Source organism: Pyxicephalus adspersus, chromosome 3 (genome assembly GCF_032062135.1).
Source record: "Pyxicephalus adspersus chromosome 3, UCB_Pads_2.0, whole genome shotgun sequence".
Taxonomy (NCBI): domain Eukaryota; kingdom Metazoa; phylum Chordata; class Amphibia; order Anura; family Pyxicephalidae; genus Pyxicephalus; species Pyxicephalus adspersus.
In genome coordinates, this window is record NC_092860.1 from 91,039,811 (window position 1) to 91,056,845 (window position 17,035).

General features: G+C 41.5%; 1 protein-coding gene across 5 annotated transcripts in view; it reads right to left on the reverse strand.

The window, feature by feature from the left end:
* The window catches only part of CXXC4 (CXXC finger protein 4), a 178,869-nt gene extending 166,068 nt beyond the window's left edge, over positions 1–12,801 (reverse strand). For 2 of the 5 annotated variants that reach the window (XM_072405654.1, XM_072405655.1), the window contains exons 1-2: positions 12,485–12,800; positions 9,454–10,522 (exon numbers count right to left, since the gene is read on the reverse strand). In XM_072405654.1, the coding sequence (XP_072261755.1) occupies positions 9,454–10,281 (828 nt within the window). In that variant the 5' untranslated portion in view covers positions 10,282–10,522; positions 12,485–12,800. Of the gene's footprint in view, positions 1–8,933; positions 10,523–11,777; positions 12,157–12,484 lie in introns of those variants that run through there. The other 3 variants (XM_072405652.1, XM_072405653.1, XM_072405651.1) reach the window with 3 other exon arrangements.
* Positions 12,802–17,035: the final 4,234 nt, after the last annotated feature.

Sequence of the window (17,035 nt, forward strand, 5' to 3'; positions counted from 1 at the left end):
CAGCAATCAAAATGCGGCACCCCGCTGCACTCTCTACCCTTCACTTCCATTACGATCATTCCTTGTTTGTCCTTCGTGGATCCGCCAGGCCACTGCTTTTCACACACCAGATTCTTGTCCAATATCAGCCCTAAATGATTTTCGGACGAGAATCATCTGACCTGTGTATCCAGCCTAAGCCTAAAAACCTATAAACAAACCACATAATCTGACCCCACACCATTTAAGCAGAACCAAGAGACTTGTAGTCTGACAAAAGCATTGCCCACAGCAGCCACTTGTCAATATATGTTGCAAGATACAAGACTTTTACACCTCAATTATTTAGATAAGACATTTATTCATCAGTAATTTGAGGTGAAAATGGTAAATGTGATTGGTAAAGTACTAATATTGTCATGTAAAGAATGCAAAACAAGGGATTTTACTGGGTTTTGTGCAAATACCTATAGCCAGATCATTTCTGGCTATAGAAGTTAGAAGGAGGCTGTGCTGTGTAACTTTCTCTTTTTACTGCATTACATCCATATATTCAATAAAGGTTTGAAACCAATTGATGACTGAAAGAAAAGAGTATTGCAGCTTTACAAGCACACATGTTCAAGAATTACCAACAAAGGGGAATACTCCAGAGCTACCTGAATAAAAAAAAAACTGAGCACATGTTTGATAGGTTTCCTGGCATTGCCTACATGAGAGCAGCAAACAGCCCCATTGCATAAAACTCACTCATCACAACAACTTACTGTCCTGCAGATAAAAGATTCTCAATCCCATCCTTCAAAGTCAATTTATTGTCTAATTAGGTACACCTTTAACCATGGAAAAAGAAATTCTGCACCCTTACTGCAGACCACCGGAAGCATTAGATGCAGAGAAAATAGATCTCAGGACGGAAGGCTACACAATACAGATCAATACCTGCAAATAATGCTGCTCATATCTGTTGCAATTTTAGGACTATTTTGGCATTACTAGGAGGCATTAGATAAGGTGTACCTCACTGGTTAGAGGAGCTTATCACACAGAGGTCTTGAAAAATCTCCCTAGGGTGAAGTTCAATATGCTATTCTGCTATGTAGCAAATAGAAGGAATAAAGTATTGTAATATCATAGTGCCTTATTCATGTCAGCATTGTTTAGGGTGTCAGTGTTGAGGTGATTTATTTGTTCCTGGCAAAAACACTAGGTGTCCAGGCCTCTTATAAAGAAACCATTAATATGAAATGACAATCACCCAGAGAGTATATCCAGCCAAAATATACATTTAAATAGTTTTGAATAGAGCAGAGAAAAGTTCAAACCCTGATCAGGTTATTTTCTTGCTGTCTACAACATGCTAGGGAGAATTCTCCTAATTTACTGTCCAGAGGCGGAATCTCTACAAAGTGAACAAAATTTTTATCCCAAGTTGTAACTGTATGTTATAGGCATATATACAGCTTCCATGTAAACCCTGCTAAAACAAATCATGCAACATTTATTTACCATCAGATTAAAGTGCACCTACAGCCTAAATCCTTATTTTTAGATTTGTGTAGAGAAAATGGATAGAAAGATGGCGAGATTTTCCTCCTACTTCCTATCGCAGTGACCATCATTATCTTTTAGGAAAAAGGGGAATGCAGAAGTAGCACAAAAAGCCATTAAGTGTTGCAGTGCTGCTTCTCTTTTTACTGTTCAGACAAACATTGGGGTTAGAATGAGGACCTGCAAGTGAAAGTGAGACTACATGAGAAAAAGATTCTGTGTAAGGGCTCCTTTACACTATAGTGTTCCATTAAGACATGCATTTCATGCAGCTTTTCAGCACACTACAGTGCAATGAAAGGTAATGCATGGCTTTCACTGCAAATATGTTGTATTTTTCTTCACAAAACAGAACACAGCTCTAGAGTGCACAAGCCTTAAATTCAGAACTGGGTGGTCAGAAATAAAAATCCTTTGGCAAGTAAAACAACTCCCATATATGTATTTAATATGTGTGTATCCAGGGCTCAGCCTTGAAGAATTTAGTGTGCACAGACCCAATAAAAGCGTCTCTTACCCATTTTGTGGTAGTTGTTCAACGTTTGGTGTTGTTAATGAAGTCAAGTCTCTGCTTCCCATAGCAACAATACAAACAAGATCTGAAAAATCAAATAAGCTGAAGTGCAGACACTTTGATAATTCAGATTGGCTTTTACTGTTATGTGCGTTGTCTTTAAACATTAGGACAAAAAAGTTTTGTAAATCAACATAAGAGGCTCTTTTCGTAGGTCTGAAAGCATAAATTGGCAAAGCAAAGCGGTTTCACCTCTCCGGGAGCTTTGGGTTCATTAGGTAACAAAGCCCGCACTGCTGCGGACCACCCTGCTGGCATCAACAACATCTGGATGAGGAATTATAGGGCCACAGCCTGGGAGGCAGGACACTCGACTGGCTGGAGCACACTGCCTGATTCATTCTTTTACTACACGGGTAAACTGGCGGCCTCAAATTTACTTAATAGTTAATGGGCCATCAGCTGCTTAGAGGTATGTCATGTTTAAGTAAATGTGTCCCTGGGGATTTGCCTTTACAAACAAAGTGCCAGAATATTCCGCAGTGGTGCTTTTATAAGCAGACCCAAAGGAAACACGCACTGAATGAACAATAACAGTGTAATCCTCCTTGACATACTTTCTGCAACACCTGCATGACACAACTCTCCCCAACGTTTAAAGAATAATGCTATGCTAGCTGCAAGTTAAATAGCATGGTAATGTATTGTGACAACTTTAAAGCACGTTAAGTATCATGCAGGTACCAATAAGCTGTGTCAGAACAAGGAAACTTCCTATCCAGTACTCGCCATATAAAATGGAAACATTAATCTGATGACAGAAATGTATTTCAGAAAAAAAAATATCCTGATATTTGCACATAATAAACAATAGTCTAACATGCACATGGAAGCAACATTTTCTGAGCATGAAGACAGTGCTTGGCTTACAAGACAATGGTCATACAGTGGATCCTTATTCCAAATTCAGATATAAGGATGTTTAATGAGCCCTGGTAAACCTATTAAGTAAATCTATACTTTATAGGTGGTGTACAATATCCATTGCTCCTAAACTCCAGGGAATTTACAAAACCTACCTTTGCAGTGGGGCTACCCCCAAACAGTTCTCACTCCTGAAGTGTGAGACCATGCCCCCTGAATCTTTTTTTTTTTTTTATTTGTAATGATTTGCCGGTCTCAGGCACTCTGATATCATCATGTACAATGTAGGACCAGCAGATCTGCATTGTAGGTGAGAACACAGAGGGGCCTGCCCACAACCCAAAGCAATGGAGGTAAAAAGGGAGCACCGACTGTGCTTTTAAATGATACCCAAAATGAAAATGAGCATATAACTTGTGTAGTGGTGGGAGCCCTACTGCAAGGGTAGTTGTATTGTTTTTGCAATTTAGTGTTAAAGGTCTGTGCACACAGGCATTAAAATGGGGTGCACTGTGCACAATACACAGAGGAGTGCTTACTGGATGCAGTGTTTCCCTAACAATATTGAAAAGGCCAACATTTTTATTCAAGAAACATTCTTTTACCGTCCGGGTGCCATTGTGGATATTGTCCTTCACCTTCCATCTTGTAGACACAACACGAAATGAGAGGAAATCTTTGCACAGTGTGAGAAATCCTTTCCTAGTTAGTTACTATTACAGCAAGTGTCCCCAATTAAAGATTTTATCTATATAATTGTTTTAGTGACAACTCAAAATTTCCCATTAGATTAGGTTCCATTGGCAGTGATCAACAGGATAACCTGACAAAGGTTCAAACCACTTCACTAATCTATCCACGAAAAAACATCCATGCATCCTAACACTGAACCTTTTTTACGAAGTATATTCTGATCAAATCTGCCTGGAGGTCAAATTCAGTAGCTGAGTTTTTTCTTTGAAGTTGGGCTGCATACAAAGTAAAGAATAGGTGAATTTCTTGTATATGTTTAAAGTGCCCTGAGCTGGCGGCAAGCAGGAGATCCAGGGTGCTGCTATTATATAGAGCCCAGCAATCTGGGACTACAGAAGTCTACATGGCCTCTGCACAGCGCTCCAATCATCAATACTCCTTGAGAAGAATGATTGATTGGAGCACTGTGCAGGGAAAATGTTTGACCACTGGAGATCCAGATCGCTATGCTCTGTCTCACAACAGCGGTCGCGATCTCCAGCGTGCTGCTGACATGGGTTGATATAGCAGTAGAGCATTTTAACCCAATTAAAATAAACGCAGGCATATACTTTTCATGCACCTTGACTACAAAACAATATTAAAACACATTGCTTCACAAGTCTGCCTAATCAAATTCTCAAACTGTCACATTGTTGTATACTGCAACAATAAGTCCTTTATTGCTAAAAATCTGTCCCTGATCTCCAGCCAAGTTGCTTTTTCTAGCCTAGGATGATGTCATGAGTCTGCTGTAGATAGGAAGAAACACTTCCTAAGGGCCGTGTTACACAGATGACCGCCACTACAGGCGACACATCACCAGCTGCAGAGCCATGCAGAAGAATATTCCATTATCCTTGTTGGAACGAATACCTCCCTGGCCCCCAAAATGCTGCAGTATTACAATCACTAGCAAGGGAGTCTTTTAACAATCCTGACACTGGCGCCAAATCACCAGTGTCAAGACAGTGTTAGTCCACTCTTTCCAGTAATCACACTGCTATATTGTGGTAATTCAAGGTAAAGAGCTGTAGAAGGGACTGGTTTGTGTCAGAAATTTCTGAACAAAGCCAGGAGCTGGAGAGAGCCATGACAGTGAAGTATCCCAGTCCAGGTAGTAGACGCTTACCCTTGATGCTGCCTGAACAGAGCTGGTGTCGTCTTTAGATGAAAATAGCAAATATAGGAAATACCAGGCATAGTACTTTACCTTTAGGAGGTGTTATAACTGCCTGCCTTACATTTACAAATAATATACACTTACTTTACATGGACACATTTAACATAAAAACAAATGTGACTCTAGGTCTAAAAAATCCCCATCCCAATTGTCCCTAACCCAAGCGTAAACCTGCTGCACATATAAAGTGCAGCCACCAATACTAACATACCCAAATGCCTTCCAGACATTGCTCTAAAATAAATAGATGAAAAGTTTCTAAATATGCCCAACCTTGCCCATTTCTTCCAATCTCCCATCTAGGTTTACCTGAAAGTTTTAACATTTGTCCAGGACATAAAGGTTGAGGAGGCTGCTGCAGTTATGGGAAAGGATTATTCTACCTGTAGAAGTTTACTCCTTCCCCCCTCAGCATCTCTTTAAAGTGTATGTAAAGGCAAAGCCTAAAGTAGGGAGGGATTGAAGCCTCTGTCAAGTTTTTATTGCTGTGTCTGTTAAGGAGACAGTTGTCATTGGAACAATGGGTGTAATCCTCTCATGGGGGACATTTGTTCCAGGGACAACTAGGATGAAAGTTTTGTTCACTTAGGAAAGGTTTCCTCTCGTTTCCTGTGACACTGCCAGGAAGTTCAGAGAAATCTACTTGTTGAGGTAAATACAACAAAAATTAATCTGATGGAGGTTTTACCCTTCCTTGCTCTATAATATAATGGCTGGACATACACTTTGGGCGCTACAAAACAGAGAATCAGACATTCTCTGAAACATTTACTTGTGAGAATCTTCCAAGTCTATGTATTTTAATGGCAGTATTAGATTCCCATGAGGGGATGTTTGATTTGTTTTAGATCTAGAGCCCTAAGTGTAGGTAGGATGCAATGTAGTACTCAGAACATTTTTAATGAGGTACATAATTAGGCTAAAAGGTCTAAAGAAGTTGCCAAGTTTTTAAGTAGCTAGAAACAAACATCCCAAACTGAAGTATAAAAAAATAACAATATATAAAACAACATGACAAAAAAAGACTCCGGGCCAGGCAACAACTCCACGTAAAGAAAGTGTTATGATATATTTTATTGCCTTCAATGTTACTGGTGTCTACGGTATGCAAAAAGGTCTTCGCTAACCTCATCAATCTGCCTAAAGCTAAACAACTACAAACACATTTCAAAGAGTTATAAGCCATTCGACTTGTGTTGTGGTTATCATTATTTCACAGCTAAAAACCAGCATTGACATTACTTTTGCTGTGGTTACATTTCTGGCTATACAACCAGCTGAAACTATAATATAAACTCACATAAACTGAAGCCAGCAAACAATGAATCATTCTGTCAACTGGATATTGATTTTTTGGGGTGGGGAAAAGATGAAATTTCCAGCCGCTCAATGCCTTTATTAATATCAATAAAACGATTAGCACTTCACTTATTTTGAAGTATAAAATTCCTTTTTTCTGTCTTTTTCTTTGTCTAAAGCTCTTTTCACAAAGATTATAGAGGAATACAGACAGTAATCCCTACAGGCTAGAGCTGACCTCGGTGCTGTTACTAGCGACAGGTCTTCACTTGACCCAGAGCTGCAGCTGCAACATGCTAATTGCAGGAAGTGGGAGCTAGACATATGACAATGTTCAGAACTGCGCTCATTGCTGAATGAGTATGAAGCTGCTAATTTATGAATGGAGCCGCCTTCAGTGCCTCATTTGCACAACAGCACATTTTTTTCTCTAGTCAGTAAAATTTAACCCAATTGACTACTGCATATGCCCTAGTACTATTATAAACATGATTGTAGGGTTCCATTACCCTACAAAAACAGATGCTGTAGGCAAGTATGCCAAAATTAGGACACTGTCATATAATTTAAAGGGGTGGCTGAGTATGGTGTCATCTCATCTACTTCTACCCTGCTATATCCAGACAGATTGCAAGGCCCATCTTCCTGAAACTGGACCCAAAAAAGTGTTTGTTAGGAGGACAAAGCCAAAGGCTGCTGTAGGACACTAGGAAGCTGCAAAAGAAGTGAGCTAACAACTAATTGCACCATAATTACTTTTATTGACACCAAACGAGGCTTGGTGGGGTTAATTTTTATATGCAGAGTTTCAGATTAGGCAAACCTCAATTTTTTAATAAAACAATATTGTCCTATGTAATCACCACCAGGTACCCCAAATCTTCTTTTGTGCAAGCATGAGCCCGTGATGTCTACAGCACACTAAACTCTAGCCAAGACTTATACTTTGGCCTACTCTACTGTCCCATTACCAAATAAGAGAATAGGGTATTGCTATGCAGAATGCTGAATTCAAAGCTTAGGTAAGTACCCACCAAGGCTTAACTTCACTGAGTGTATGGGACTGGGAGCTGCCCAGGTACACAAAAATCAACTACTTTCATGCACATTTATTGTTTTGCAGCTTATCATTCCTTAGATGTGATGGCTGCATTCTTTTTATTTTTACCTTGTACACTAGGTGATCCTGCAAGTAACATACGTCCTGTTCTAGGTTGACAATGCTTACTCAGAGTATTAAATCTTTGGAGAAATACGATTATCATCCCAGGACAGAGCTACAATAACCCTCCCCTTGCTCATCTCCATAACAAAGAAAGTAGTTGTACAGCTGACAGATACCGTTGGAAAGAATGTAAATGACAGCACAACAGCACAGGTGAAATGCACAAGAAAGTAGCTAACCAATTGTTTTGGGAAAATTAACAGATATTTTACAATATTTAAACAGATATACTTTATGTTTCTTTCAGCACAGCTTTCCTTTAATGAGTAAGGAGAGGGAATGCTCTGTCATTAGGTCCCTCCTGAGTGGTTTTCACTGTGGTTTCTGAAGCAGAGAATTGGACTGACTTACCTAAAGACTATTCACTTAGTTTAATAAATTAAGTGAAGCCATGTTCACTTTGATTTCCAAATCACGTGCAAAGAAAATTTAGAAAAACAGAACTTTTGCATGTTTGGAAAATTTCAACATGGCTTTACCTTTTGTAATAGGTTAAGTGAAAAGTGTCTAATTCTTAAGTGAATCAACTCCACTGTCTAACTATGTGTACAAGACAAAAGTTTTCTCCAGTTCGTGGTTGTAGAAGGAGCCCACCACTGGATCACCGTTATTACTTTAGTCATGCAATAATGCTCAAACACAAACTGTTCAAAATATATATACAGTTTTATGGTAAACTGATTCACATGCTGATTTCTGATAGGTCTTGGGAGCTAGATTTGAGATATAATCACCCCAAAATCCCCAACTCAACCCAGCTGTCAAAGCCACTACCAAACCAAACGATGGGGACACCCTACCCAGAGTTTACAGCCTAGTGACTGGTTCTGGGACACAAAGTGCTGCCTGGTGATTATAATATTGGTTAGGGCTACTAGAGCATACAGAAAACTGATATAGCTGTTTGAGAGGCGCTGGCCTTTAAAACAAACAAAGTGTATGTATAGGCAAACTTTTTTGTAGTGTTGATTTGAGAAAAGTACCGTTAAAACTCCCCCAGGCTGTCTGTATAACACTGGTGAAATTTTCCTACACTTCCTGTCGCTGGGAAACCATAGGAAGTGGGGGGAAATCATCCAAAGTGAAGAGAAATCCCATGCTAGACAGCTAATCCTGGAACACGTGTCCCAATTAAATTTTTCCCTCTTCGTTTGTTTTGGCTCACCCCTTTCTGTTTCGGGTGTCATAAGTAAAAGTAGAGAGGTGGATCTTCACAGTGAGGACTGAAACAGCTTAACAAAACTTTGCAGAATATCTAAAGTTCTAACCCCCTTACCTACTCTGTCCAAAACTACTACAAAAGGTTTTGCCTGGAGATACACTTTAAGCTTGGAATTAAATATAGAAAAACTGTATGAATGAAACCTAACTGCAGGCCTAAAGAACACGTGCCAAGTTATTACCCATTCTGAAATGACAGAGTACATGTAAAAGATAACCAATAATACCAGTAACACATGTCAACACTAAATGCAGCTGTGTCTTGTGTACAAATTCAAGATGCTTCACATACACACGTGATGGAGTGTTTTTAAGTGTATGGGACAAAGTTTATTGCAAAATTTCTCTTAATGATGCAGTGGTTTGGAATTTACAGGACATACTAATGTTTCTTTTAGGACAATAAATAACATTTGCAAACATTTGTATGTATAATTTAACATGACAAGGTACAGATACAGCAGCTTTTTAAAAAACACATTCCTGTAACTCTCAAAAATATGATTTCAATAGGCTCCATCCTCATGGAAACACACACAGAACATCTTATACCTTCCAAGTACTCAGAAAAAAAAAAAAAAATGGCAACACAGGGTTAATACTTGAAATGCGTGAGGCAAAGTTGTAAAAGTGCCAGCTGCATGAGCACACACACATACACACAAATGATCTCTCTGTGCATTAATGACACCCTCACAACCCGACCGAGGCATCGGAAAAGGGGTAGTGCGACTTGAAGCCAGACAAGAGGCACTGGAGGGGTGGAGGGATGGGGGGAAGCAGGGAGCTGGGAAGGCAGGGAAAGAAAGAATCATCTCCTCTGACCTCTAGTGAAGTGCCAGGTTTTTTCTTAAGCTCTTCACATTTCCTAAATTTGCAGATCTGGTGTCCTGTTTTGCGGTTCCTGCAACTGCTGCAGACTCCACAGTTGATGAGCCTCTTGCAGGGCACACAGACCCCACACCTTTTCCTCTTCTTCTTGGCAGGGTTCCCGCCAGCTCCCGAAGAATTATTCTGCGGGCAGTCTGCCAGATTGGCAATTTGAAACGCACTGTCTGTGACGGCTGCCGAGGCTGCTGCGGGGGAGTGAAGGGCTGTCATGACGATGACCCCTGGAGGTAATGAGATGCCCCCTAGAGCCGGAATAGCGGAAAAAGTTCCAACGCGTTCAGGGAGATTCATTATCTCTGCTTCAGCGGCGCCGCATTTGAGCTTGTTCATGCATTCCCCTGCCAAAGGTCTGCAGTGTTCAGGGGATAAGGTGGAAAGGAAATTATTATTTGCCATTTGCAACGACTCTGGCGCTGCGCCAGGCTTCCCCAGCCTTTGGGAGTCGTTTCTGTGCATGCTGGTCCTATTAGGGTTGATAGCGGCTGATTTCCTCCCCCAAAGCATTGCATTATCACAGTTCCACGGAGACATGCCTATCCGGGCACTGGGGAAGATAGGAGTGGTGATCCTGGCAATTTTAGCAGCCTGAGGAAATGCACCATTCGTTTTGTAAAAGGTTGCAAAGGATCTATACCTTTCCATTTCCGAATTGTAATCCATAAGGCTGTTTAAAGCCCCCTCCACCAGGTTATCCTTGGGGAGCACGCCAGCCTCAGGGTTCTGTCCATTCTCCACACAGACATTAGTGTTCATATTGGACATTTCTGAGGAGGGTAGGTGAAAGGGGGTAGAGGGGGAAAGAGGGGGGAAACCACCGAAACTGCTTAATTCAGTCACCTTTATTGTTGGGTGAGACCCTCTATAAACAACTGGTTTGATCTCTATTTTTTGTCTGATGGTTTTGGCGGTAGAGGAGCTTTTTTATTCACTTCCGTTGGGGTGATTGTTCAGCAGACATCAGTTTGTCACGGAGCATCTTCTTGTGCATTATCACCAACGCCAACTGTTCCAAGTAAAACAAAAGAGAATCATTCCAAAAAGGTGTACAGGAGAGAAAAGAAATAAATATACTGTCAAGATCATTTCCATCACATTAATAAATACGAATCCCCCCTGCCCTCCCTTCCTTCCCCGTACATAATTGAATTGCATAATAGCATTAATAGCTGGATGGAATACCTGAGGGTGGAGAGGGGGGAGGAGAGTGAAATTGGGGGGTGTTGACAAATGCCAAGGGAGAGAGAAAGTAGAGATCAAAAAGAAATGTAAATCAGAGATGGAAAGGGTTAGAGTACCTTTAACCGGGGGGCATTTAACGTTATGAAATGCATGAACAAAGTCTTGTCAAGGCACGGAAATGCTGGAAGGCTGCGAGCAAAATGGTCTTGAACAGAAAAATGAACAGGAAATTAGCAAATTAAGTGCTGAGAAAGTCGACAATGCATTAGAGTATAAACTGAAGGCAAGGCACAATACAACCGAGAGCCCGCCTGTATACCATCTCCACTAAAAAGGCAGGAAAAATAGAAACTACCAGCTGCCACAGTGTCCTTCTGTGTCTGACGGTCATTAGTTTGAATCCCAGCACAGCTGGCTCTGCTAGGGTCTTAATTCAATGTACCAAGGACAGGTCTCAATTGGAGCAGCCATTTAAATGGTGGGGAGTGGGGAGGTGGGCCCCTGCAATGTGAGGGAGGGAGAGCCCATGGAATGGAAGAAGAGATGAGAAAGGGGCCAGATAAAAATAAGTCAATTTCATATTCTTCTGGTGTTATCTAAGAGGCAGCAGCTGTAGTGAGGCTGAGCTCTTTACAATCACAGAATGAGAAGCCCTCCGCTTCATCCCTAAGCCCTGGTGGCAGCGGAGAATAAAAGGCACCTGCACATGCAGGACCTGGTGAAGGCAAAGGATGCTTCATTGTCTCCCAGACATTTACATACACACAGGTGCCTCATGTCACTTCTTCGCCTCTTCCATTCACCATCAGCTCAAACTTTTTCTGGCATATCACTCCAACCCAGCTTGGGAAACCCAAATTACCACCGCCGTACATCCCGCCAGGAGACGCAGGATGGACGTCCACCTTCACCTGTCAACCCAAACGGTCACCACCAGATTAAAAAAAATCCAAAAATTGGGCTGCACGCGCAAGCCGGGGAGGCCGACGGGAACATAAAGATCCAAAGTTCAAAATGCTTATCAATTACAGTAATTAAACTCATAATTAGTTTAATGAAGCGTTTTAAGCATGACTTACTGCTATATGACATTATCTTCTGCAAATGCGACAAACCAGCGGATCGTAAACAAAATCAACGGAGATCTATAAATCCACCGCTGATTTATTTTCATTTCTTTTGACGGGTCTGCGAAATCCCAGCAAGACCCGTCTCTCTCCCTTTCCAGCAGGCTGTGTGCCCTCTATGAAGGGAACACTCACAGGTTTCATAGCAGTACAAAGGCTGCCCCAAAAGGCTTCCGGCTAAATACAACCAAGGGAGGCTGGGGGGTATGCAGAGGGGAGACTCCTCACTTCCCAATAACTACAAATCACATGCCAACTTGCCTCTTCCAAACTAGTTCATTCGGGGGACACAATGGCTTTATTTTTGGGGTATGCCATGTGAAGCCATGTCCTGGAAAAAAACAAAAAACAAAAAGCACTAAAAAAAAAAAAAGATTTTTAAAGAAGTGAAGAACAAAAAAAAGGAAGTGCTCAGGTGAAAGGAGCCGCAGGTAAGGAGGAGCAGAAAGCCATGAAATAGTTATTATTATTACACAGGGGAATGTTTCATGGTCCAGAGGTCACCTATAACCCCCAGGGGGGAGGGGCACATTAATTAATTAATGAAGCCATTAGTGCAAATCAGCAGAAGAGGAGGGTGACAAGGGGCAGCAGCAGCAGCAATAATATTAATAATAATAATAATAATACTGGGGATACATAGAAATGTCAGTACTTACCAGCCTATGGAGAATAGGACAGGGATTCCGCACGCTGCTGTCTGCATTGAATTAGCCACACATATCAGCAGGAATGGGGCTCCAGCTCCAGGGGAGCCCGGCTAGTGATAAATAAAGGAGGCTTGTTGGGGGCACAGACAGGTATGTTGTAGTGAGTGCAGGAGGGAGAGGAGCTGGGGGAGGGTATTGTGCTGGTCTCTCGGTGGTCCCTGCTCTCCCCTCTGTCTACAGCTGGCTCTCCCTGTGCGCTGCTCTCCAGTCACTGTGTGTGAGGGAAGCAGCCAGGGAGGAGGAGGAGGAGGCAGCCTGGGAGTCAGTCAGTCTCTGCGTGTGGCTGAGAGGCATGGGGGGGCTGTGAGAGGAGGAGGGGGGGAGGAAGCAAGAGGGGGATGGGGGGAGAGCGAGAGAAAAGGGAAGGAGGAGGGAGGCAGAGAGAGGTGGAGAGTTATTGGCGCCGAGGTGAGGAGGATGCAGGGATGTGGACACCTACTGATGATTGGCTGCAAATTACACCGGGAATCAGAGGCACACACGCGGGCACTGCTCTCTCTGTAGTCTTCCCTCCCTCCCCCTCCTCCTATTACACCCCCCCCTCCTCCTTCCCTTCATTTCCCACAGCAAATCCTCAGCTTCAGAGCGGCAGCCACGTCTCCCCCCGCAGCCCTCCACAGGGACACGGCTGCCATTATTATTATTGTCTTGGGGTCGTTATTAGGGAGTTACACAGCCCTGTCCTGCGGTGGTACATTACCTCACAAGAGGGGGCAAACCACAACAAAAACTTCCCTCCTCCATCACACCAACAACATCTTCCCCATCATGGTGACCTGTCCTGAGGAGGACCTGCTGTGCCCGGGAGGCCACACACTCATCATTAATATTATCTATATGGCGCCAACATATGACACAGCGCATCAAATAGAGGCTGCAATGACAGGAGAGGACCCCGACCAGAGGAGCTTACAATCTAATTTAAGATAAGATATATATATATATATATATATATACACACACACACATATATATTAGTAATATTATACTGTGTTTATATAGCGCCAACATACTAAGCAGCGCTGTACATTAGAGGGTACAAATGACAGACAGATACAGACAGTGACACAGGAGGAGGAGAAAACCCTGCCCCGAGGAGCTTACAATCTAATTTATTCACACACACACACACACGTATATATTGTGTGCTGCAGCAGAGGTGTAAAGAGTCGAAATGTAACCCAAGAGTGAAATATATTCATGTATGACCGAATGAACCCTGTAATGAATGAGTCAATAGTTACTAGGGAATTCTCTCATCATTTTCTTAAGGAAATGCCATTCACATCTTTCAAAACAAACCCCCCAGCACCCTGCCATAGGCAATACGCCGCCTTCCCAGCTAAAAAAAAGTGTTATGTAAATGGCACGATTAAATTGCCCAGAACTGATGAAATAATCAAATCAGGTTGCTATGGGTTACTGCACTCATCAGCCCTTTCTGTATAGTTCTACTCATTAAAAAAAGGCTTATTATGTCATGTAAGCAGCGACCATTCATTTTCTACATTTGTGATTGTTGGAAATGATCCCCGGTAGCCCCACCATAGGCGGATTGTGCATTCTGTAGAGGAAGAGGAGTTCTAGATAAATGCACTTATTAAATTGCTTGGAACGGATTCAATCATGAAATCAGGTTGCTGTGGGTTATTGCACTCGTCGTCATTTCTCTCTGCACTATTCTGCTAATAGAAAAAAACTAAAAATGTGATGGAAGCGTCACCAATTCATCGGCTGCATCAATGGAATGTAATTGATGGGAAATGATGCTCAGCCCCCTGACAGATGCACATCTCCATACTGCTCCTGTACAAAGTTTTAGGATGAGTGATATATGGACATCATTATTAAATCACTCAGTAGCAAACATTGCTTGTGATGGCTTGCTTCTCTCATCATCATTCTGATCTGATATTTATAGTCTATCATTTATTGGAAGAGATACCCAGCCCTCTGCTATATAGAAGTATCCTCAGTGTACAGTGCTTTGATGGCGATGAGAAGCATTTATTAATATACATGTCAATCTTATAGTTCTGCTTCTATAATCATTCTGTATTGTAGAAAGGGGCAGGCGATGTCCCTCCTGCAATAAAGCATACTTACCTGCCTGATCACTGTCTTCTTTGAGAAAATGCTATACTGCGCATGTGCAGCTCAGTGTATGTTACCAGGCATGAACTTCTGTGCGCATGTGTGGGATTTACATCATCCCAGCCTGGCCAATCAAGATGGCCCAAGATCAGGACACATTGAAGAGAAGGGGAGGCAGGTAAGTGTATAAACAGAGACAGGTAAGTGTATGAAAAAAAGTGTCATCAGAAAGGTACATTTGTTTCATTGCTGAAGGGACATCACCTGTCTACAATAAAGCAGTTGTCTGGCTTTGGGAAATTCTGGAAATGTTAGTTATGCAATAAATGGAAGGCATATGCCAAAATACTGTGTATAAACAATATACCTCTCATTTATTACTTTTTTATTCTGTTTTTATCATTTGCCGTAGTTCAGTACAGATGATCTCCATACATCATGCACTCCAGAGATGGCCACATGACCTTTCCCAGAACGATTTGCTTTATGGAGACAACAATGGTCCATGTCTGTGGAAAGCTTTGAAACAGCCACCTCCAGTCTCCATCAAAAGGCCATGTCATGGGATTACAATGAAGAGTGCTGTCACCCTGAAAGAGCCTCCAAGGCACGATAACTGGGTATACAGTATTTCAAGAAATCTGCACAAATATGGAAAATGACTTCCAAAATTATGTTAAAGTGTCAGCTCAGGGTCACTTTGCATATTAAGCACTCCAGTAAATGGGAATAAATTTATATTCCAGCAGCCTGTTTGTTGGAATGCTGCCTCCTCTACCTGGCTGCTGCAAGTATTTAACCATTTGGATGGGTCAAATAGCTGTTTCCCCAGCTGCCTGCTGTGGTTTCTTCCACCAGATCATTTATCCTGTAGTGATGTATTAGTCTGCAGGAGAAACCACAGCATGTGTGGGGGCAGAGGGTTGTAAGAGGGGGTTCAGGTATTCTATATAGGTGTAAATTACTTGTAGTGGCCAGAAAAAACAAAAAGGTGCTGTTTCATCAAGGAGACCATCCAATATTCATTCAGCATTTACAAACATACAGTACTTGAACATATAAAATGACCCTGTGCTATATGAGATTTTATTTATTGGGTGTAAATATCCATTAAATTGCTTGGAACTTTTTTTGTTATGTAAATTTGTTGTGGGTTGCTGCATTCATGATTCTATTTTTTCTCTGTCCTACAAAAAAGCCTGAATATGTCATATAAATTATATATTATCTGCTGTATGTATAGTGTTTTTTATAATTATCAGCAAAAATGCAGATACCTTAAAGATCAATTCACATGCAAATATCAGCGGTTCAAATTGTGGTTTTTTAGCATCTAACAGCCGAGAAACCACCAAGCCCTCTTGTTACAATTAAAACAAATCAGAGCAGTAGAAGAGTTTTTTTAAGGTGCTGACAGGTAAATTCGGTAATCTCCATTTTTGAAGACTCTTCATGTAGCATCTCATGGTCGGTTGTCCTAGCAGGTTCTTCCATAGACTTTGAATTTTCAATGCTATTTTAAAAAATGGTTTAAAGGCTTTCATGAAGAATTTGTAAGGACAAAGTACAAACAAAATGTATGTTTCTGCTTCCTATACTTCTCTACTGTGCAAGAGAATCACAAAATTGGACAAACACTCAGCTACATGTCATGCAAATGCAATGAAAACCTTACCGGATAATTTTGGGTGCCTGGAAAAATAATAACCGCACTGTACCTTCAGCAATCGTGTGAACAAACCCTGAATACACTTTTTAAAAAATAGTGGAAATATTGTCTGAGCATGCAGTATAGAGGGAAATAAATCACAGGAATTGCTATAGTTCTTTCTCGCTAGAACTGGACAAACACGCTTAGTGCACTGACCTGGAGCAGAAAATTAGTCACCCAGGAAACATAATAGCAATAATCTGACCGTGGCAATGATGGGTCAACTAATGTACATTCCAATTTGAGGACACATGGCAGAATTTCTCTTCAAAACATCTTTTTTTTTCCTCCTCTCAGCAATGTTCAGTTGTTTCCTAAAAGCTCTGTGGTTTTCCTTCTAGGTTTCATTATCAATCTAAATTGGAATAGGTTGGTTTAGCTATCCTTCCCCTGCACATTAATGCTACCAGTAGAATCTGCTTGAGAAGGGGTTAAAATAAATTGAGCATATGCTGGCGAGTCCTAAAAATAGAGCCGGATGCCTATTTTATTTAATGAGGATGAGCATACAGGTGACAGGGCATGCTGGCTGAGCAGTCACTGCACTGTATAGCCATGGTATATGGGTTTTGACAAGGTATAAAACCAGCCACATGCAGCACCTGCTAAGATTAAATCCAGAATACCAAAACAAAGGCCAATCCAAACTGTTCAGTTACCGTTATGGTTCTTTCAGAATAGTTATTACTGTATTA